We start from the raw sequence: 24,319 nt of genomic DNA, 5'->3' as shown, positions 1-24,319 counted from the left end.
AATTAAATGTATGTCTCTCAAACTGAAATATGACAGGCATTGTATTGGATATTTCCAAGACATCATATGGTGTCGTGGTCATGCAATCTCGCAACAACACTTAAAATGTAGCCGACACAGGCGGATCCAACTTTACACAACAGAATAATATAAATACACTAAAGGACAAAGGCCGATAGATTCGTCGACACATGGTTATCATTATTTGCTCATGGATTACAATCAACGTACACAGGGAAGCGATATAAGTTGTGTCAAACCATCGATAGACTGCAAACTAATTCTCAATGTTTTGTTGTTCGTTCATGTTGCAAATGACTACAATTAATGACTTGCTCACGTTACAAGTTTCCATTTATTATTTGATTCGTGACTTTAGAACTGTGTGTTTTGTTAATCTCTCACTCATGAAAGCACTCTCCTTGATTGGTGTGACTTGCACGACATTTTGTCAGGTTATGCCTGTTACCACGCCGACATACTTTTTTTTCTCAATGACGAATAGCCATTTTAACATCGTTATGCTGTTTTTGTTCTTTTTGCAGACCAAGTCAACAGCATTGCATTTGGCTTCTGAACAAGGTCATGTAGATGTCGCTCAAATGCTGATTAAATGCGGTGCAGATGTCAATGCTAAGGACAAGGTAAGCAAGTGTGACTCCCTACTGGATATGGCTATATGAATCATTGTGCTCTAACAATAAAATCTATATCTCCGCCGCTGAAACAATAGTAACTTTATTGAAGAATACCATGACATTAAATGTTTCCGTGGTCATACAATCAAAATGTAGGTTTATAAACTATTGGGATCCTAGCGGCATTGTACAGGCAAATAGAGTGACTCACCACTTCCAAAGTATTCGATTTATTTAAAATCTTTTAAAAAACTCCTAAGATGGCTGGTAACAGTACATAATTTATCTATCTATTTATCTTAAGTATTACAATATTATTATAGATAGATAGATAGATAGACAGATAGATGAATAATAGAAAGATAGATAGATAGATAGATAGATAGATAGATAGATAGATAGATAGATAGAGAGAGAGAGAGAGAGAGAGAGAGAGAGAGATAGATAGATAGATAGATAGATAGATAGATAGATAGATAGATAGATAGAAGATAGATAGATAGATAGATAGATATAGATAGATAGATAGATAGAAGATAGATAGATAGATAGATAGATAGATAGATAGATAGATAGATAGATAGATAGATAGATAGATAGATAGATAGATAGATAGATAGATAGATAGATAGATAAACATATATATATATATATATTTGAAGTAATTTTTAAGGGGACAGAGAGACAGAGACAGAGAGTGTGTGTTTAAGAGATAGACAGAGATACAGAGAATGTGTTTAAGAGAGTGACAAAGTGAGAGACTAAGACAGAGAGACAGAGAGAGAGTGTGTGTGTTTATTCCACAATATCAAATATCAAAACTTGGAATGAGTCGTAGCAGATTGTTCAGTGTCTAAGACATGCTCATAACATATACATTCATCGATGAATTGAGCAATAGGGGCCCCGCCGCTAGGCTTGGGTCCCTAAATATTTAATTGTTGCATTGAATTATTTTACTGTTGCATCAAACTTGAAGGGCTTATTAGGGCTATTAAGAATTGGTGCAGCAGACACTTTATATTTCAATTCGCAGCGTGACATGGCAAATTATCCACACAGATTTAGACTTGGTAGGTATAGCCTATGTGGGGAAATTGTTTGCAATACTCACCACGTCTATTAAAATTCATGAGCTTACTTTTCTTGTTTATGTACAAAATAATATCGATTGGAAGACAGTTACTATACCGAATAAAGCAAGACAAATTTCTTGCTTTTACTAATTTTCTTAAGAAAACAACAAAAATGTTCAGCAAACTGCAAAAACTATGCAAACCTAGCAAAGCGGTTTGTAACGACAATCAAAGCACAGTAAAATGTAATGACCCAAATATTCCCCATTGCTTGCCGGATAGCATCGAGGTACTACTTCGCTCCGAGTTCTATGATCGTAGCGGGCGACTAACTATGGAGGTAGTAGATAACTACTTTTTACCGCCATGAACAAACGCACCCGTTATCAAAAAATAAAACCGTGGAAGTTACTACTACTATGTAAAGTATTATCTTAAAGCAATTTTTGCCACATTATCAACTGATGTACTATGGTAAGCTATTGGCCATACGGCCGGGATGAGTCAAGAGTGCACGGCTAAGACTACGCCGTAAAGCCGTATTATAGCCCTGCCATGCAGAGCGGAGTAGTGCGTTTGTAGAGGCCAGATTAATATCTAAGGCCCTTCTTTTATTCGGCATGTAGTCTTTAAATCTGCTACCGAATTTTGATAACAGTTAAGATGAGGCATGGTACCTTTACTTATGTCAGTACTCAAGACAGAGAGAAATAGAACATTTTAAGTTGTTCCATTTTGTGTTCTATATAGAGAAACGTGCAATGGATTCAACATGTTAACATATACCATTACCGAAAAGAAATAACACCTACGATAACACATAAAAATAAGTTCCTCCAAGTTGTCTCGACAAAGTTTTTCTCAAATTGTTAATGTTCTTTTAATCGCAAAAATTAGGGTCTCAGGTGATGGCACATACAAATTAATCTTTCGATTATTAAGCATTAAAGGTTTAATAAGATGTTTTACATTAACGAATAGGATGGACTGACACCGGTACATCATGCAGCAATACATGGTTACGAAGCCACTGTAAGATTACTGTTGAAATGTAAATCAGTTATCGATGCACAAACAAAGGTAGGTAATCTGCACTAGTTTTAACAACGATGTCATGGGATAGCCAGCGATTATTTATGAATTATATATTGGTTACCAAGATTATATTTATAACATGGTGAGGAGATATTGAATAGTAAAAAAAGTTATCTGATTTTATTAATCATCCCTCCAATGAAGCGGTATATTACAAACACGTCCGTCATCAACCGAACATTGAAATTAAAGCGCATACAGAGTAGAAGTAAAATATTGAATAGTCAGCATTTGAATTGGTGTCAAAGATAAAATTATGGTAAGTGGGAGTATTATGCCCGAATCCTAAAAGTAACAAACTGAATGTGGATGTGTATAATGGTTTGTCAGGATGTGCCTCCTTCCCCAAGGTACTAGGAAGGTTATAAATACAAGAGTCCACATTGACATGTGGACTTGCAGCAGTGGAGATAATAAAAAGGGCCTGAATGAAAGCCAATTCGAGTAGTACATGAACATTAAGGGATGAATACTCCCCGCCGCAGCAATGGTCAAAGGTCGCTTAATGGGACTGAGTCAGTGGAGAGATAGGGTGTGAGATGTGTCGTTCAACGATTCAAATGCTTCGGTTTGAAAACTCAATACTGGCCTGCGGTGCCTTCCGACCATATTGCAGGCGATTGTAAACCATTTCCCAAGTAATAGGTGCAGATAATGTGATATGCACTTTGATGGTTAAATACAATAGCTGTAGTGAATGCCCATAGCATAAGACAAGGTTTATAATCATATCATATGACAATGGTAGTTGACTTGGCATATCACGTGTGCTTATTTTCATGGAGGCTAACCTTACTTACACACGCACTATGGTATTGTTAGTCAGGCGAGTACCTGGTCCCAACGCGGGTACCTGGTAAGAAGATATGGCTTGGTTTTAGCTAAAAATTATCTGCGACGCTGGTTTAATGGCTGACTGGAAATGATTTGCATAGGGTGCGGTATCCGGGAAGAGGCGCACTTGAAACGAGACAAAGAATCATCAATAATTTCTTATAGTCCCATGTGTGCTCTGCAATAAAGAATACTTCGCATCAATACCATAATTGCTGGTGATCAAGATATTCCGTCTCCAATATTTGAACCAAAGCCACACGCTGTTTCACAACAGAAAATGACGCATTTGCGTTGCGTAGACGCGCACCTCCCAAAAATAATCAAAACAAACAAACTAAACAAACAAACGTGCTACACCACAATTGGAAAGATCGGTTAAGTTTGCCTGCGTCACGTTTTTGAAAACTGCAGAATGGTATCCTTTTAGCATAGCTTTAAGTAAATGTCCGTTCAGTAAATCCGAATTCTAAAGTGTTAAACACGTTTGACGATAAATGGGACGTGTAAGTCAGATTTTTTTCGAAAATCAAGGCCAAGACTCTCATAGTATATATGAAAGAACTGCTGTATAGTCCGAAAGACATAGCGAGATAAGATACTTTAGCATACAGAAGTGCAGAGCATATCCTCTTCAGTAAAAAGGGGGGGGGGGGGTAATTTGAGCAAATCATGAAAGACAGTGGCAGCCACCTAATCTCCATCCCTGGGTCCACTGAGTTAACTGAAATGTGCCTTGTAATAATAGAACAAGTCTTGCATAATACTAGATTTAACCTCGAGCTTCTGGTCTCTGTGATGTTTACGGTGCACTGATGACCGGTTGTCTTTACGGATTTATCGGAACAACATATCTACCAAAAATGTCCTCCACTTGACGAGATCACTGATCTTCAAATCCTTTATCGGATTCTCAAAACATTTCGCGAAAGACTCTAGCCGGATCTCGTTGAGACCCTTCGTTTGGTGCGTTCAGTTACTGAGTATAATGATTTATAAATATTTTTTTATGTATCTGCGTTATTAAAAGTCATGTTACTAAACTTTTTAGGTTTGTCAGGGTTCGTAAGTCGGATTATTCCGACTATTTTGTACGATCATGGTACCTTGGATAAAGATGGCTGTCTTACTCATGCTGTCTGTGAAGAACGTTTCTCTCTTTTACTCCGAATAATGGTTTTCAAAGATCATTTTAATGAGCCGGCAATTTATTGGATCGGGCGGTCATACTGTCTTGTGTAAAGTGTGGAACCCTCACGATGTACCTTCCCCCCTCCTCTCTCCTCTCTCTCTCTCTCTCTCTCTCTCTCTCTCTCTCTCTCCTCTCTCTCTCTCTCTCCCTCCCTCCCTCCCTCCCTCCCTCCCTCCCTCCCTCCCCTCCCTCCCTCCCCTCTCTCCCTCTCTCTCTCTCCTCTCTCTCTCTCTCTCTCTCTCTCTCTCTCAGAATGTAGTGACTATAATTTTCACAAAATAGTTGTTTTTGGTTGATGGCGATAGCAAAGCAATAGGAGTGTAAACCAATCATCATATCAGACTAATCACTAGATTATGGATTCCTAGAATATTGTTTAGTATATTCTAATTTGTATTTAAACATTACTATTCCTTTTCCTTCAGGAAGGCTATACACCGTTGCACTTGGCAGCAATGACTGGTAGAGAGAAGACAACCAAATTACTGTTAGAATACAAAGCATCAGTAGACCTAATGAATTACGTAAGTGAATGCAGGACCCAGTAAAACGCATTGTTACATTGAGACTTTGTATGGGTGTCAGACGAAGGAAGCTTATGATAATTATTGTATGTTATAACACAACTTTAGTGCGCATGTGCAGGCATATGTTCATCTCAGACTTCGACAAAACAAACTTGCCGTCATCACTTCAGGAGTAGTGCGCGTATGCAAGCATATGTTCATCTCAGACGTCGACAAAACAAACAAACTTGCCTTCAATCTACTTTGTGATAGGGTCACCATATTTTTGACATGCTCAAAGGGGGTCATTATGTTTTTGACTTACATGTACACTGGCTTCTACTTGTCTAAAAAACATCGAACTAGCCACGAATTCTACGGATTGATTTGCATTTTTGGCGTGCCCGAAGGTAATTTTAATATATCAGACACATATTTTTCGCCACGCCCTTCAGACGCGTAACTTCAACCAGACATATATATATTAGAAATACCTGGTTGTTTGCATATTTGATTTTTTTTTCAAAGTATTGTACCAGCCACAAATTGCATCCTTCAGTCACAGTTTCCGATGTGCCCTTCGGGCGCATAACTTTAATACGTCAGAGATATCTTGCAAATTGAAAGTCTGTTTTTTCAAAGTGCACTATTCAGTATGAAATCTGCAGTTCAGATGAAAAGCATGAGAAATTGCTGATCCTTCTCTGTTTTTTCTATGCGAATTCAGGATAAGAAAGCAACATATGCTAATATTCCACAGTATATTTGATGCAGTGGCATATTTTAGAGAGAGAAAAATGACAAAATAGTTTTTCGTTTACATTGATGTAATTGTTTTCCTTCATGTCACAAGTTTTCAAGTTAAAGGTGTGTTTTGAGGGCAAAATTACAGTTAAAAGGGCGGTTTTTGTCATTATTGACTGTGTTTAATGGTTTCAACATTAAAAGAAAAGGTCCTCTCAGACAATGTGCACATCAGATTTGTCTGCAACATATAACATTGGCTCTCTATGGCGTCTAAGGAGATGTTATTTGATGACTGGCTACAGTATAATTACCACCCGAAGTTGATTTTTTTACTGCTTTTCTCTGTTTGATATAAATAATTGGCATCCATTACGTATAACCGCTCTGGAAATCGGGTTATGCAGAGAAAATGTGAAATATATACACAGCTAATTAAAGTACTGCATTCAAACTTTGAAATTGAAACTTTAAATTCTTATTTTACAATAATACCATAAAACACAGAATTACTAATTGTATAAAATATATGAAATGTCTCGAACTCACCATCCTCCAATAGTGATCCGTTACCCTAATCACTGCCCCATGGTGCCTAAATGAAATAATAACACCTGTTAGCAAGGGCAAGGTCAAGATTTGTTGCCAGTTCAAGGATGGTGGTCATGTCCGTTATGCTGATGATGCCTGGAGCCGAGGGCAAGAGAATACGATATAATTAACATTAACTTTCATTTGTTTCCATTGATAGATAACCTAGTTTTTGTCACATTACTTACCAAACATAATTGCCAGAAGTGTGGAGTGTTATCATGGTGTCAAATCCATGCCAAAATTACTACTTTGATTTTGCAACTTGACATGGAACTCCATTTTCTCTTCAACTACTCCATATGCTTTTCCAGTACTCCGTATCCTATTGCACAACTCTGTATGCTATTCCGTTTTCTATTCCACAGCTATGTATGCTATTCCGTTTTCTATTCCAAAAACTCTGTATGCTATTCTGTTTGCTATTCCACAACTGCGTATGCTATTCCGTTTTCTATTCCACCACTCTGTATGCTATTCCGTTTTCTATTCCACAACTGCGTATGCTATTCCGTTTTCTATTCCACCACTCTGTATGCTATTCCGTTTTCTATTCCACAACTGTATATGCCATTCCATTTTCTATTCCATAACTGTGTATGCTATTCCGTTTTCTATTCTGCAACTCTGTATGGTATTCCGTTTTCAATTTCACAACTCTGTATGCTATTCCGTTTTCTATTCAACAACTCAGAATACTATTCCGTTTTCTATTTCACAACTGTGTATGCTATTCCGTTTTCTATTCCACAACTCTGTATGCTATTCCGTTTTCTATTCCACAACTCTGTATGCTATTCCGTTTTCTATTTTACAACTATGTATGCTATTCCGTTTTCTATTCCACAACTCTGTATGGTATTCCGTTTTCCATTCTACAACTCTGTATACTATTCTGTATTCTATTCCACAACTGTGTATGCTATTCCGTTTTCTATTTTACAACTCTGAATGCTGTTCCGTTTTCTATTCCAACTCTGTATGCTTTTCTGAATTTCATTTGACAAGTCCACATTCGATTCTGAATTTCATTTGACAAGTCCACATCCCACTCTAGACCTAGCTCTACAGAGCAGGGCAGTGTTACTGGCTATCGAACGAGATTCACAAAGGCAGACGTGAAATGGTCCCCTCGCACAGAGAGAGTAATGTGAGCTTTGCATAAGTCTAAAAACGCAGCTTAGCACATTGCGTATCTAAACAATATGAGTGTGCTCGAAAACTGGGATAAAAATTGGCTATTTTCGGAAATGAAACTGCGGGCTGCAATCAATGGGTTTGTCTATGGTGCACGGTGGGAGGCTTATCGTGTGCGAGGCTCATTGGAAAGACCAAGATTCACAATGGCGTCTGATACGGATATGAGCCCATCGCATATAGAGAGAAAAGTGGGCTTTGTGTAAGTTTAAGAGCACAGCTAAGTACACCGTGTATCTAGACAAGTTGAGCGTGCACAAAATAAGATATCGATCACAATTTTGGATGAAAAATCGATTGTTTTCTGCGGACAAACCTCGCATTGCAAGTGGTCTATGTTAACCTCTTATTTGGAAAATTCTGCCGTCTTTTGTGAGCCTGTCACCAACGACGTCCAACATTGCCCAAAATCGTGACAACGCTATCGGCTGCCACTGTACTCTGACCTGCTTACATTGTAGTTTCAATCGCTGTGTTACTCGTCGTGCCAATGGATAATATTTTGCCAAAGGCACGAAAGGCTGTTTATCATCGAATCAGAGCCCGTGTATATATATTGCAGGAGTACGGGACGATTTCTTAGAGTGTGGACTCGATGTTTCTCACATTCCTGGCCACTGAGAGTGTGGGATCGACAGTGGGGGAAAAATCGATCCCACTCTCTCTGAAACCGTCCCAAACTCTACAGTATATTATACACGAGCTCTGATAGGGTTATAAATAGCCTTTTGTTCCACACGCAAAATATTCGCCAATGGCACGATGAGTAACACACGGACCGGAACTAAAAAGTAAGGAGGTCAGAATACGGGGGAAGATGACAGCATTGTCATGATTTTGGATAACATTGTACGTTGTTTGTGTCCTTAGGAATGGGGATGGTGACAGACTCACAAAAACCGACGAATTTTCCAAATAACTGGTGAACATAGGCTACTTGGAACACGTAGGTAATTTTTTCAATGTCGGACATCTCGTCCGTAGCAGAAGTTGAAGTATCGGCAGCGGAACTCGCCACAGAGTTCGCGTGTAAGTGACACAAAATACTGCAGATGAACACGAACTAGGGTAGTCGCCTATACAGTGAAACAGTCAATGTTTCCAGTATGAATTTAAAGCATTTTGTGGGATCATATTTCTCACACTCGTTGGGGATATTTTGTTTCACACTCGCCTGCAGCTCATGGGAGACAAAATATCCTCAATTCGCGTGAGAAATCTGATTCCAGGTATTTGGGGTGTGGGATTCTATCATTCCCACACGTTCGATCCCACACTCCCCAGTGTCCAGGAATGTGAAAAGTTTTATTTTATTAGCTTCCGTCTTGTCTCATAGATTCTTCTTAATAACTCAGAATGGACTGAATGATATTTACAGACCAACCATTTTACTGATCATTTATACATTTACGGACTAAAATAAGGCACTTGGTAGACAGAAAGCAAGAACATGAACACATTACTAGGCGGGAGCATGATTTCTAAGCCTGGAAAAATATTAAATTTAGTTTTAAATTTAGTATTCAAAAGCTCCTGAGTCAAGTGAGTGATTAACGACTGAAGTAAAACTTTAGATATGTAAAGTGATTTCATTACATTATCATTCATATCGTTTGTATAATAACTCCACAGATTGGACAGACTCCGCTACACTGGGCAGCCACAAGTGGAAGGGATGTCACCACGAAACTGCTTTTGGAATATAATGCATCATTCGAAGTACAAGATAAGGTAAGGATTACCTTAACCGGCATACATATAATAATAATTTGAACGACTCCTGCATTTACCTAGTAGAATTAGATTTGGCATAGTCAGTGTAATTTTTGTACATTTATCAGTTTCTATATGCCCAGAAAAACAACATTTTTTGACAAACATTTGATTTAAGCATTATAAGAAAATTAACGTTTATTAGCCTGTTAATGCAACTGGTATCTTACACAAACTGCTTCATTTGTTGAAGTGTTTAAGTCATCGATAAACATGAGAATGGCTAAAACGTCAGTGTGTTTATATTCAATTCAGACCATTTGACAAACTCAATGTTATTTGAGCATGGGAGGCACGCTGTATGTATACAGTTAGGAAACGGATATTGATTGATTACTAAATGTTTCAGGCAGTGATATCCAGAAGATTTTAGAGTATTACTTTTTGTTTTATTGAATACTATTCTACTATATAGTACGACTACAGTATGTTGAGTCAAACCTGGCAAGAAACTTTGTCGTGCTGTCTTCCACTTTTTTCTTTAACTTTTGAACAGAACATTCGAATGTGAATAGATAATTTCATTTTGAATGTTGTGATTTTGGGAAAGTTCAGCAAACGCTTGTCACGTGACTATTATCTAAATAATGACATTGCACTGTGCACGGTCTGATTTTCCATATCAGGGCTTTCTGAAAACATACTTTATTTGTACTTCTATAACTTCGAAAACATAAAAAATATGAAAGTGTCTATATGGTTTGTAGCTAACTTATTATATAAAAGTAGTAGGATATAGCATTGGGCGCATATCATCATCAGAGTTATCCAGAGACACTTTTGATGGTAATAGGACACTTTAACAGTAAGGATATTTTTCAATCAATCAATCAATACTAGACGTTGGACATAGCCATGGAAATGTACCATTATCTTATTAGTATCCGCCACTTTACAGATCACCAGACATATACTTGAAGTGAAACACATTCCTTTAATAACGTATAAGTACTTGAATATAGCAGTGGGCGCATACGGTGCATATAATCAACATTATTATCAAGGGACACCTTTGAGGTCAATAGGACATTTTTGGATTCATCTACATTCGTTTCATTTCATTACTAAATGTAAGACAAATCAGTTGAAGTGTATCATTATGCTATCAGTAAGTGACACTTTGTAGGTCACCTGGCACATTTTTTAAGTCAAAAAATTATTTAAATTACGTAGAGTAGGTAGATAGGAGAGTACATAATTATTACCTTTATCCTGGGACACCTTTGGAGACATATTTACACCAGAATTAATACTAAAGTTTGGACAAAGTCGTAGACATATACCATTATCCCTTCAGTAACTAGCATATCACAGGTCTCTGGCACACTTTTTAAGTCAAACACATTCATTAATCATGTAGAAGTAGCATTTGGAGCATATGTATTTATCAAAATTATCCGTGATACTTTTGAGGTCATTGGGACACTTTTGAAATCATATGCATATGCATTCTTTTAATAACGTCACCTGACACGTTTTTGAAGTAAAATTAATTCCTTCAACTGTGTTAAAGTAGTTGGATGTAGCTGTAGAAGCATATAATACTCAGATTTATCGGAGTAATCCGCCCGTCAATCAAACATCCATCAGTGTTGTACTTGTTCGAATTCAGGGTATTTAGCTTTGACATATATCTTGAAAATCTGATCACATCCACTGATATGCCGTGCTCCTGAAGTTCAAGTATGACCATGGTTATCACACAGAGTAACCTAGGTATGAATTAATATTGGTATAGAATTTTTACCTTAGAAGTCTGATCAAACGCACTGAATTCACTTTTGATGCATATCGTTGATATGTTACCTAATTACACATGTTCATTTACTATATGATTGTGATGAATATGAGATATCACACAAATCAAACTTTGAGCACAAATATATCTCAGTATAACCTGTGTATACCAGAAGTTCAATCAAATACACACCATTAAGTTCACAATATACTTGCCATCCTTCCAGGCACCTCTCCTACACAGAAGCGTCCAGTATTTTCTGTAATGCAAGCGTTAGGTCACCAGCCCGCTACCTAGTAATTCCGACTTTGATAAATGGTGACAACTCTATGACCTTAATCTGTTTCTTTCCACAAGCCGTATGCACTAATAGATGAATAAGATTTTACAAAAAAGTATCCTAAATTCTCTCATATGCATTTTTTCGAAAAATGCCAGGTTTTTTAATTTTCTGAATACAAAAACGTTGATCTACATGGTTCGTGAGAAAATCAATTATAAAAAATTAACGAAGAATTCTACGATTGGCCTTCCTCCCCTGCCATCAAGTGAGACTGTTTCTGCGCTTCCTTTTAAGCCACTAAAGTCATTGCTTTGACGGCACTTTGCCGCCTGCTGTCCGCACAGTGTGCAAAGCCCACCTCCGTCTTCAATCTTTGCGAAAATCGGTAACACAGCAGTCTCCAATATTTGACCACAGATATCTAAGTCGAATCCTTTCAAGGGGAACCCTATTTGAGTCACCTGCAACTATCTTTGAATATTGTTGCCTAGTCTTTGCCGCTGCCACAGCGTACACTAGGGTTTTTTTTTTATCGATGGCCCCAACATAATCTATCCTTGTTTCCAAGAACACTCTTTATAACATCCGTATCTGCTGTAACCTTACCAACGAAGGTAGCAGTCTGAGTATAAGTTTCACCTCCATGCCTACACTATGTCGTGAGCTCGCTTCATCCCGGTAGTGTGCGGGATCACTGGAACTCAACAATATCGCCCATCTTATCAGTGAAAAGACGACGTCAAAAAGAAGCAGAACCCTAACTTCGTAGCATAGTAATTTTGTTTGACTCAAGTAAGGCCCGCTGAACGATTCATACCTGTGATCGCCTTCAATATGTATACATGAAGCACGGCACGATCGATCGTGACCGGCAAAACGAAACTGATCGCACTGGCTATAACACGAAAGTTTCAAGGCAACAGTCTCAAAAAGCAGTGTCTTACAACATAACGTTTGCGGCAAAATTCGAAGTACTGCTGGGACTTAAACCGAAATGCACTGTTGAGTTGACGTCTTCAAGAGACGCGAGCAGTGTACCCGTTTGGCCTTTGACAGCTCGGTACTGTACAAAACGAATTCTGATCGTAAGGAACATAATGGTAGAAACTACTGTATCTTTGTAATTTCGTCTGTTATGTTAGCTTACAGTATATATATTTTTTATCAAATAAAACTGTCTGGATTAGGATTTCCCGCAAAGGTTGTCTCTCATCTAAGCTGATACTGAATGCACCACAATGTCAACATTTATTTGCACTCATTATTCATTGCTACTCCTGAACCCTTGGATCACGATCGATGGGTTGTTAAAATGAACAATGCTGCACCTGTGGGGCAGCCAGCATACAGTACACCAGTGTTGAGACATGCAGAGATAGAGAGACAGGATACCAACTTGTTAGAGATAGGACTAATCGAGGAGTCGATAAGCCCTTTGGCAGCCCAAAGTGTACCGGTCACCAATAAAGTTGGATCCTAGAGACTATGTGTTGATTATCAGCAACTCAAGTCAATGACGCTTATCCTATTCCCAGGCTAAAATACTTATTAGACGCTCTATATGGAGCTGAATGGTTCTCCGCACTTGACCTTCAGGCAGGTTACTAGCAGGTAAAGTTAGGGGGAGGACCAAAAGAAAAGAAAGCGTTTGTAACCCTTAGTGGGCTCTACTAGTGATGCGTCTTTCATTTGGGTTCTTCAATGCCCCAAGCACATTTGGAAGGCTGATAGCACGGGTTTTTGCAGGAATACGATGGGAGATACTGGTATTGAATCTCGATGATATCATCATATTTGGAAGGTCATTTCATGAGAAGTTAGAAAGACTGTCCCAATTGTTCTAGTACTTATGTTTTTCTACTCTTAACTTAAAGCCAAGCATGTGAGTGCCTTTTGCTCGTAGTGTTGAATTTCTAGGCCGACATGTTTCCCGGGATGGTGTTGCAACAGACCAAGGGAAAGTCAAGGAATCAGTGACTGGCCAATCTAGAAAGTGTAAGGAAGTTAGGAGTTTCCTCTAGTTAGCAGCTTACTATAGACATTTTGTGAAAGGGTCTGCGAAGGTAGCCAGACCATTGCATGACCTGACAAATAAGAATATGGTCTTTAAGTTGACAGAAGTTTGCCAAGATTAATTGGTCAATTGGAGATTTTCACTTGGAAATGGGTGACTTCATACTGGACACAGACGCAATTGCTAGGGGATAGGGGCTGTTTTGAGTCGGGTTCAGCAGGGTCAGGAGAGGCCAGATAGTTATGAAGGCCGTGTATGTCAAGCGCGAAGAGAAAGTACTGTGTCACACATCGTGAAGTTTTGACTGTGGAAGAATATGCTTTAAGCACTACTTGCTTGGTCAGCGTTTTACATTACGGACTGATCATGCTGCAGTGGTTTGGCTACTGAATTTCAAGAACCCTGAAAGGCAGATTGCTCAGTGGCTGGGGAAACTGGCTTTCTTTGACTATAACATTATTCATCGGCCATGTGTGCACCACAGGAATGATGATGGCTTGTCATGGAAACCAAACCGTGAGTGTAAAGAGTGCGCTCTGGCTCATGAGATGCGTGTAACCAGCTGCTCTGCTGGGGAGCTTAACCCTTTGATATCTGAGTACACTCTTTACAAATAGAGGCTGGTGGTGTAAGGAAATTTGAACAGTATGGTTACTCACTAAAAGTCAAGAGACTTGATGGTTCCGGTGACAATCACAAGATAATTGAACAGGGGCACGAGAGTATTACAATGGACATGCAATCATGTGGAGGCATGGTTTTGAATGAAAGTTGCCAAAACTACCAGGGTAGCAGGAAGTAAGTGATGGTGGCGCTAGGAAAGGTTTGTCATCCCTTGTGTACTACGAAGGACAACGGATAAAGGTGACTAAGGCTGACGTAATTGCGAGAGATAAGACCTGGTCGAGAAAGATGATGAGAGAATGTCAATTGGCTGACCGTGACATCTCTGTCTTCTTGAAGGCCCGTGAAGGAAATCAAGATCGACCGGGATGGAATGAGATTTCCTCTCGTTTAGCTGCTACCAAGGCATACTGGTCCCTGTACGAACAGCTTAGTGTCAATAGGTGCTTGTTGTACCGCAGATGGGAGTTGGAATTTTGGACAATGCTACTGGTATATCTGTCCAAATTCCAAAACTTAGACACACTGAAGACGTCTATCACATGATTATTGTTCAAGTACAGCGATTGAACATCTCAGTATATATTGATAAAAAATCAGCACACCATATCTTTTTTATAAATATTTCTTCTTTTAACTTTACGAAATGTCACTGAAAACCTGTTCATTGGCGTTTAGAATTTATATCGTTGTTGCGTCACAAAAAAGGTCAATATTGGAATAAATTTCCACAATGTGTCTAATGGTACCTAGTATTTAACATTTTAGACAAATGCTTTCACACACTATACAGCTAAACTGTTTTTGTTCCATAATCGATGAGATAATGGAAATGTTAACATGTCATTATCTGAACTAAGTAGGAATAATTGGATCAGCACAATATCTCGAGAATTTCTGTAATCCGTTGAATATTGCACCGTATTTGCTTACTTTCTTTCAAAATTGTATTAAATGTTAGAAGTAAGAATCATTGCACCAAGTATCTAATACTAGCTATAGTCCCGATTTGTTACTTTGACTCGACCAAAGTGAAGTCTCTCGATTAACGTTTCTCGGGAAAATAGAGTAGGTTGATCGGCTGAATTTTTATGCTAAAATTCAGCTAAAACATAAGTAATATGCCAAAATTCCTAAAAAGCTAAGGGTCGACGGTTAAAATTAGGGTTTTTCGGGTTACCTGAATAACAATTTTTAGCATGAGTGTCATCAGACAAAAAGCAGCCACTGGCAATAGCAGCAATTTTATATTAACTTTATAAACTAGCATGACTTCTGTAAATTTCACTTACTAGCATCGTGCTGTTGTCATGTCAATGTCCCTAGGCATGGCATGACCTTAAATACCCTAGATCTTGATTGCAATCGACAGTACTCCTAGAAATGTATACACCTAGACATTTTGATTACGTTTTTGTGTTGGTTATTTATTCCTATCATCGGTTGCCATAGCAACAATCCTGAATTGGCATGACCATGACCTTAAATGACTTAAGTCTTGGTTGCAACCCACTGGATATCTTAAAATTTATATAGACTCTTATATCCAGAGCAGCACGCTGTGCTGGCTGCCAGCTGGGCAGAAACTTTTCTGCGATTTCCTTTGTTTCATTTACATGTTATTTACATATTAATATTTAATTTTCATATTAGTATTTCTTAATTATCCTTGTATGTCTCAACCAAAAGGCAAGGGCTGAGAATGTTAAAGCAAACCCCTGATAGTGTTTTTATGTAAGTAATTACAAAGATATGACATTTTTTTTCTAATAAAACAACTATTTTCAATAGGGCGATGTCCTGGCCAAAACCCTGATTAGGCATGACCGTGACCTTAAATGATCCTTATCTCGATTGCATCCGACTTGGCAACTTCAAACATAATTCTAGGCACTTCTTGAGTAAAAAAAATAAGGATTTTCTGAAATTCCAAATTTCTTTCACTGCATGAAAACCCGATAATTCAGATAAATTCACGTTAATAAGTTGCCTGTATTATAGTATAATACACGTGAATTCACGTGAATCCAAATGAATACAGGCTTGGTGAATACAAAAAATGGATTCTTGACTGTATTCATCTGTATATGCACTCTTCAGCTAAAATACAGGCAATAATCCATGTTAATACAGTAAGTATTATAGGATTTTTATGCAGTGTTTAGTGTTGTCATAGCAAACATTCTGGGCCCACATTCACCATTATTTCAATGGCACATAAGCAGATTATGACAGCTGAGGTCTCTAGCTAAGAGGAAAACATGTGACGGATAAAAGTGCCTAAGGGGATGCTTTATATATTGGCCCATAAACTAACAGGGCGATAGCAACGTGTTTCTCGTAACTCAAAATTGAGAGGGATGAAAACGTTTACGTTGCCTCTATTGAAGCTCGTGTTTTGGCATTATGTCACACAAAACATGATCATTCTCTTCCGTATGATACCTTTTGATGTACTTTAGGGTACTTAGAAAGCACTAGAACAACTTTTTAATTTAAGTTAACCAAACTAAGTAATCAACGGCAACTGCATAAGTACTAAGTTTTCTCGAAAGGAATAAAAAATACCTTGTCACACAAGTTGAAGCCTGACTTTTAGTTGCACTTAAATAATCGCGTCATCTTCTATTGGTAATGGTACACTTTCAAAACACAGTCTCATTAGTTGTCTATCATGTTGAAAGACTACTAAACTATCTGTATTTCATTTTATTTTTACTATAATGCATTTTATTACATTTTAATACATATTTCGACGTTAGTTTCCGCTTTGTAAGGTGGGATGTATTGCTTGGTACAGTGTGGATGCCTTGCAAGTCAAGAACAAGAAGCAAATTCAATATTAAATTGCAAATTTGAAGAACAGTGTACCACGCATAACTTCAACGTGCATTAGGCCTCTTTATGTGAACAATCATATTTCGACTTTTATATATTTCTTGCTTTTTAGCATTTACATATTGTGATTCGCTTCTAAAAACATCTTGGTTTCCTTTGCATTCACAGACATCCAACTTTGGCATTATTTTTTCCCTCATCAGTAACCTGCATCTTTTCTTTCCGTGTTATTTAGTATGGAAAAACTCCGCTTGACGTCGCTAATGGCAGAAGAGTAAAATCATTACTAAAAGTAAGTTTATTTATTGAAATCATACAAGTCCTGACCGATTTTTATACTAAATCAAGTTTATCACTTTAAGGTTAACTTTTGCTTCCGCCGTTGTGAAATGAAAATGTTTCCATGAGCCGACGGGAATGAATTAGAGCAGGACTTTAGCTCCATTTACGACACGTGCAAATTAGTTTTACCGATTGCCGCGAAACGTTTTTCGTCAAAACATACAAAAAAAATTCTACCATAGAAAGGTAATATTTACTGAAGTCGTTGTGACTGAAAATGAAAAGTGTAAATAACCGGCAATTGTACATTATAATTAAGTTATAACAATAAGCTCACCCGCAATGGGATATCAGTATCATAGACGAAAATAGATACTTGTATTTTCTACTGGCTCCTTTTCATCACTTGGTCATTTATCTATTCGTCATCATGAACTATTATGGCATAGGATAGTAAAATAAACTGTGCTTTATGCGTATGACAAAATTGAGTTTCGCAGTCTCTAATGTTCAACGGTAATTCGTGAATCTCATCGTTGGAATTAGCGTCACATGTTTTTAGTTACATTAAGAATATCTACTGCATACCAATTTGGCCATTGTAATACTATGATATCTATAAGGGTCATCGCAAATGTTCAAGATATGTTGAATTTTGTTTTTATGGGTTTTTTTTGCATTTGAAACGAAATTCGACTGACATCGTCGGTATATACGCATTGTTCAGACGTGATCTGCACACCTTTGTGTATATATTCACGTGAAATGACATATCGCTGGTCGCGCGACCGGTGCGCACACTCCCCCAGATGCAAACGAAACACATGGCCGATGTAACCTCTTATGACGTTCATATAGCTTTTTCATTATGTCGATTATATTAATCATTTTTCTTACAATGTTTTGGGTCAACGTCAAAGATTGTATTATTCATTATTTAATTATGGTTTAAATACGTTGATCACACAGAAAAAGTGGTATATAATTAAAAGTATCAATTCAGAACAGAAGTGTCCTTTAGTGTAATTATTAATTAACAGTCACATGTTGCATGACTTTTTGAAATTTCCAGTATCGTTGTTGCAGAGTTGGTTCACTAACATTAAAGATACATATGCTGGCTGTATTTGTTCAAATTCAATAGTATCCGATGTAGTAACTTGATTTTTGCTACAAAGCAAATTGGTAATATTACAGACATATCAGAACATAAAATGTCAAAGTTGAAAACATTTATCTCTATGCATTACATTGGACTTCTCTGTGCAGTTTATGTTACGATTTCAGTGCACAGACATGCACAGTATCCTCGTTTTTTTTGCTTTATTGCATGTTAATGTTTGAGCAAACATTTAATCGCAGTGTAATCTTTATCTTGTTCAAAATTACTTATAGAGTTCCGGAGATAAATTGTAATACGGGTATACACACACCCTAATTCGAACATTCTCACCAACTTATTTTACTTTGAAAGTAGAATCATAAAATTAGTGCTAAAAGATACAGCTAGTTGGGTTTCAAATATGTACACCCTATGTAAGTGTTCGCTTTCTAATAACACGTAACTCTCCTTTTATTATACTTCAGGCCGCAAAGAAAAAAGCAGAGTTCAGTGTATTGATGAGAGAGCCAGGGGTAACAAGAAACAGTAGCAAGCTAAGTGTGTGCGGATATGGTGGCGTTGGCAAAACTACCCTTGTGAACGCTTTACAAAGGGTAAGAGAGAGAGAGAGAGAGAGAGAGAGAGAGAGAGAGAGAGAGAGAGAAGAGAGAGAGGAGAGAGAGAGAGAGAGATGTATTGGCAAGCATTATAAGATTATGTGTCTTCTTCATGAGTGGGACAAGGTAGAGTTAATAGGGACTCTCTCAAGTAAAATGAATGCTTGACATTTTATAGCGAAAATAGGAAAACAAAGTTCTAAAAAATGTGTTGAATGGCGTATTTCATGAAAATAACACTTTGTAAAACATAAACAGCCAAATTAAAATATCCGATGTGAACAATGTTGAGGTAAATTATATGTTTGTAACTACAGGCATTGCATTCTCATTTTAAGTCGCAATGACAATCTCTCTTACACAGTTCTAAATGTTCTTAACTCATCGAAATAAGTTCGACTTCGCAATTTGTTTAGTTTGATCTTTTTCTATGGACGACTACTTGACTCATCAGAACACCTCAGACGCTAAAAATATTTCATATCAATTTGCTAAATATAAACGGCTTTAGCAATTACGATATGACGAAGTAAAGACTTAAGGAGAAATTTAAAACTTTGTTAATGCAACCTCCTTAATCACTGAAAATTCACCGAGATAATATTGCTACCGTGTATAGTCTACCAGGGTATTCCTCCGTAATATATGTCAAGCATTACAAATTTTGATCATGAATACTTACAAACAGTTTTCCTTAACTTTATGTCTTGGAAGACATTAGATAATTTAAAAATTAAATATTGGTAAAATCTACGAGGTTACTGACAGACTCTCACTGTCCTGTATTCGGCAAAGCTGTAAAATAACGATCGCACATACAAAAATTAGTCTTTTATGAGTATTGTGTTTAACTATAGATATGGAATGCTGGTAGCTCTACATTTGGAAATAATAAAATTATATCTAAAATTTTAATATGCTGATATTTTAGTAAAAAATTGTATGTTTATACGTTTTATAGTATTAAATTTGCTCTGAGTTTGTTACGATCTCTCATGCAAACTTTATCGCTGGCTTTTTCAAACAACTTGCAAGCCTTTGTTCGTCTCAGTTACATTTGTCGTGTTTCTAGCACCATCAGTTATTTTTCGTCCATTCTTTCCAGATGAAACCCGTCAATGTCATCCCACCAATAATTAGATATACCTGTTATTAGATTTAACGCCAGTACCTTAAAAGGAAACGAGAAAATCGACTTAATGTGTCAATGCAGAACTTAGGCGAACAAAATAAGTCGTACATCTGACTACTGCTGATACTTCGACATTGTCTATATAACAGATCGACTTTAGACAGGGTTCACATACATATTTTGGGGTCAAACGATGTATAATGAACTATTGAAAACTGGACAAATGTTGCAGAATAAAGGCAATTATATGTTGTTAGTACGCAGTCTTATCTGTTCGTGTGTCACAACAGCAGGGTTTCATTTCTTTCTGCTACGTCTATTGTCTTAGTATACTGAGAATCACCATTTTAGGTTTTATTGTAGCAGAGAGTGATTGATCTTATTAAAATACTTTTAATTAGAAATTGAACATGAAGTGGCAATAAGCGTCCCAGGTCACCTGTGCAAATATATTTTACTAATTTGACAGTTGTACTACTCTCTTTAGGAAAGCCGATTATAATATTGTAGTATATAACCAGCTGGCAAGAAGCTTGGTTAAAGTGAAAAAAAATATATTATCAGAATAGCAAGAATGATGATGAGCAATTCTACATGCACAAGCAAACAATACGTTAACTTTAAAAGTCATTGGGCATCCCGACTCTGACCGCAAACTTTAAAAAAAGTCTTTAGTTTGTTTTTTTTTGTTTTTTGCTTTTTGTTTTGTTTTTGGTTTGTTTTTTCTTTGTGTTACTCAAGTTGATACTCGTCAAATGATCAGTTCTCTGCAAGTAATGAGAAGCCTTTTACTTTAAGGCTTATATCATTCCGAAATTGTTTAATGTTGTAATGGACAAGTAAACGCTTCATTTATTACATTATTTTTTGTAAAAGCTGCCCGTCTAGAAACGTGTTTCGTTGCAATATATATATATATATATATATATATATATATATATATATATATATATATATATATATATATATATATATATATATATATATATATGTATATATATATATAATATAAAAATCTTCAATTGTGTATTTTATTTTTGCAGCTACTTTTGCCATTTTTGTCTGGCCACTGAAATTAGCTATCAAAAATGTCCATCTTCATCAAAACGTGTCGCAAATAGTTATTCTCTACCTAACAAAGGAGAACTATATTGGCTGTAAGGTCGCTTGTTGAAGCAATTTCTTCTATTTTTAGAAAAAAGCTACTTTGAAATCACAAGACTGATATTTTGGAAATCTCCTATGCACAGCCTGTTGCTTGGTATGCGCCATATTGGTCAAAAATTATGGAATCGTACATAATTTCTTATCTATGTGGTAGCGTGACAGTGTCCTTACACTATTTTTGTACGAGTGTGCTGGCTTTCTAAGAGTTAAAGAGATGTTAGTTAATTGAACAACTTACCTAAAAAGTGAGTCGTACCGCTGCGTTTTGATTGCATTTTCACAAAGAGATATATATCGAATAATGTTAGTGACAATATTAATGTCGAATATCTCGACACTTATTCCATAGTGTACATGGACTGTGTTATTGCTGTGTACACGGAAGTGTTCATGTTTACACGGTAAGGAAACAATAAAATGGCAAAAATATTACGTTTTCGTGTTGTACGAGTCAACGTAGAATGATTACGTTTTACCGATTTCAAATGCAAATTAACTTTTTATTTATACAAAGGTTAATAATTTGCTCATCGCTCTCTATATTCTTTGCATTGTTCACTAGGGCGTTTTGAAAGCATACTGCACTCGTCGATCAGAAGAGAAAGCACCTTCTAAAGACAAGGCCACGCATATACCCACGCCCGGTATTGACGTCAACATTGTCAATATACCAAAAGTTGGTCATTATATAATCTGGGATTACGCCGGACAACCGGAATATTACGTGACTCATAATATGTTTCTGAGGGTGGATGAAACGGTGTTTATAAACGTTTTCAAAATCATGGATGTAATGGATGGGTTTGATGGTACACTTACGGAGAAGGTAAGCGCATGGACGTTTACGTCAATGTTTAGATCAAATATTCGTATATTGAGATTTCCACATCATGGGCGTACGAATTCAAATAACACATCCAAAAATATCATTCTTCATATATTCAAATGATTAGTTGCTGACATGGCCAAGATTCATCAAGTCTAGAAGATCTGATGACCTCAGTACCGAAAACAAACCGATGGTAATTTTATTGGCCAGTGGAGCTGATCTTGTAGATGAGTCTCGACGTGATCGTGGTGAGTAAAATACACAGTAATCGTATAACATGGTTTTGTCTTATATCGGTATTGAATGACTAATTGCAAGTAAAATAAGAGTAAAAGGTTGACTTGTTACTATTATACAATCAACAGTGATATATATTTTACATTAACACTCGACAAAAAGGAAGTTCCTGTTTGGATGCTTAGTAGAATTAAAGGGGCACTGTTATCATTTCAAATGAAACCTACCTTGTCACCGATAGCTAACGTCTGACCTTTTCTATGGCTCAACAAGTATACGTAATCATATAGCCGTTAGAAACAGGCGAATTTTACTGACACAGAAAATCTAGCTTTCGCTTAAAGACATAAAAAACTGAGTTCAATCTGAAGGCATTGTTAATGACGCGAACTGAAGAAAGAAAGGCATTCTGGTTTAATTAGAGCTCTTCGAATCGTTTTACGACGGCATCAATTTACCTACAGGTATCAAAGTCACTGCCAATTTCATACTATATTTACTTTGAGTTCTTACATGTATCCTAAGTTAAATGAAATAACGATAATGTTTAATTATTTTGACTTGAAGCAATCAAGATCATTGAAGACATTCGGACAAAGATTCAAGAAATGTTTGGGGCATATTTAAACATTGTAGATGAAACATATCTGATCAATTGTCATGATTCCAGACATACGGACATCAAAGACACAAGACTTCGAAAATGTTTGTCGAATGCTAAGGTAGGTTTGAACTCTTTGAAGCGCAAGAGTGATCAAATAGCTAAACATTTCAGAGATTAATTACAAATATTGTCGCATACTTATTTAGCTTTTTGAAACGCGAGATCCTTTAACTAAACACTTCAATCAAGGTGTTTTGCAGATTTGGAAGCAACGAATTACCATTTCTTTCCCAACTTCTTGCTTCTCTCACGGAGAAAATCACTTTGATCAGTCAAAAAGCTTTGCAAATATGAATTATTCATCGTTCAGGCCTAGTTAATTTGGTTGTTTTGAAGGCATCAAATTAAATTAGGTACGAAATATTTTATTTAAATGACTCACTACCAGATATTTATTTCACCCCATAGAAGAATCTATGAGTCTTGTAACATGGCATTCGTGTCTTATATGCCACACAGATAATATGTTGATAAAATGTACGGGCTTCTGTGCAGTTTTCTTGTGTTTAATTATGAGGGTCGATAAATTCTGCTCAGAAGGCAATGAGTTAATAATTAACTTCTCATAAGGAAAATATTGAATGTCAATTATGATTATTATCATTGTTAGCGAAAAGAAAATATTCCTAAATTGTGTGCGAAGATTGCAGACAGTAAGAACAAATGGCAAATCAGCGAGAAGTTTCCAATACTGTATTGGCATGCCTATGTAGAACAAGTGAAGACAATAGATCCCCTGGTGGAGGAAGATTTCCTGAGAACGGCTACATCTTATCTTGACAACATCGGAGAGGTAAAGATGTCTCATTAAATTCATATTCCTTTCATTCATGTCTTCCCGTGATATGATTCATTATTTCGCGATTTTTGCTACGATATAAGGCCACCTCGTAATGTGTGATGCCAACAATAGAAAAAACATCGAGCATTATTCTATGTTGTTGATTAAATACGGTCATGTACGGTGTCGGAAAACCATTGCCCTTAAAAAGTTCGCAACTCGGAAAGAAAAACGAGGTAATTTTACTTGTATAAATAGTCGACGCTAAATAGAAGCTGTTTTTAAGCAAATGATGTTTTGCTGGTACTATGATAATTTTCGTGTCTCCTCATTAAAGTATTCATTGGTTGTTCAGCAGCAATATT

At 36.8% G+C, this 24,319-nt stretch overlaps 1 protein-coding gene across 1 annotated transcript; it reads left to right on the top strand.

Moving 5' to 3' along the window:
- The first annotated feature begins 29 nt into the window (after window positions 1–29).
- On the top strand, window positions 30–23,644 carry LOC139123864 (death-associated protein kinase 1-like). The gene is made up of 11 exons (XM_070690016.1): window positions 30–41; window positions 546–644; window positions 2,696–2,794; window positions 5,261–5,359; window positions 9,506–9,604; window positions 17,379–17,435; window positions 19,013–19,141; window positions 22,006–22,269; window positions 22,397–22,520; window positions 23,077–23,231; window positions 23,633–23,644. Exons 1-11 carry the CDS (start codon window positions 30–32, stop codon window positions 23,642–23,644), a joined length of 1,149 nt encoding a protein of 382 aa, XP_070546117.1.
- The last annotated feature ends 675 nt before the right edge of the window (window positions 23,645–24,319 follow it).

The sequence above is a fragment of the Ptychodera flava genome (assembly GCF_041260155.1).
Source record: "Ptychodera flava strain L36383 chromosome 23 unlocalized genomic scaffold, AS_Pfla_20210202 Scaffold_23__1_contigs__length_28996876_pilon, whole genome shotgun sequence".
In the NCBI taxonomy this organism is placed as follows: domain Eukaryota; kingdom Metazoa; phylum Hemichordata; class Enteropneusta; family Ptychoderidae; genus Ptychodera; species Ptychodera flava.
This window is presented reverse-complemented; position numbering and strand designations above follow the sequence as displayed.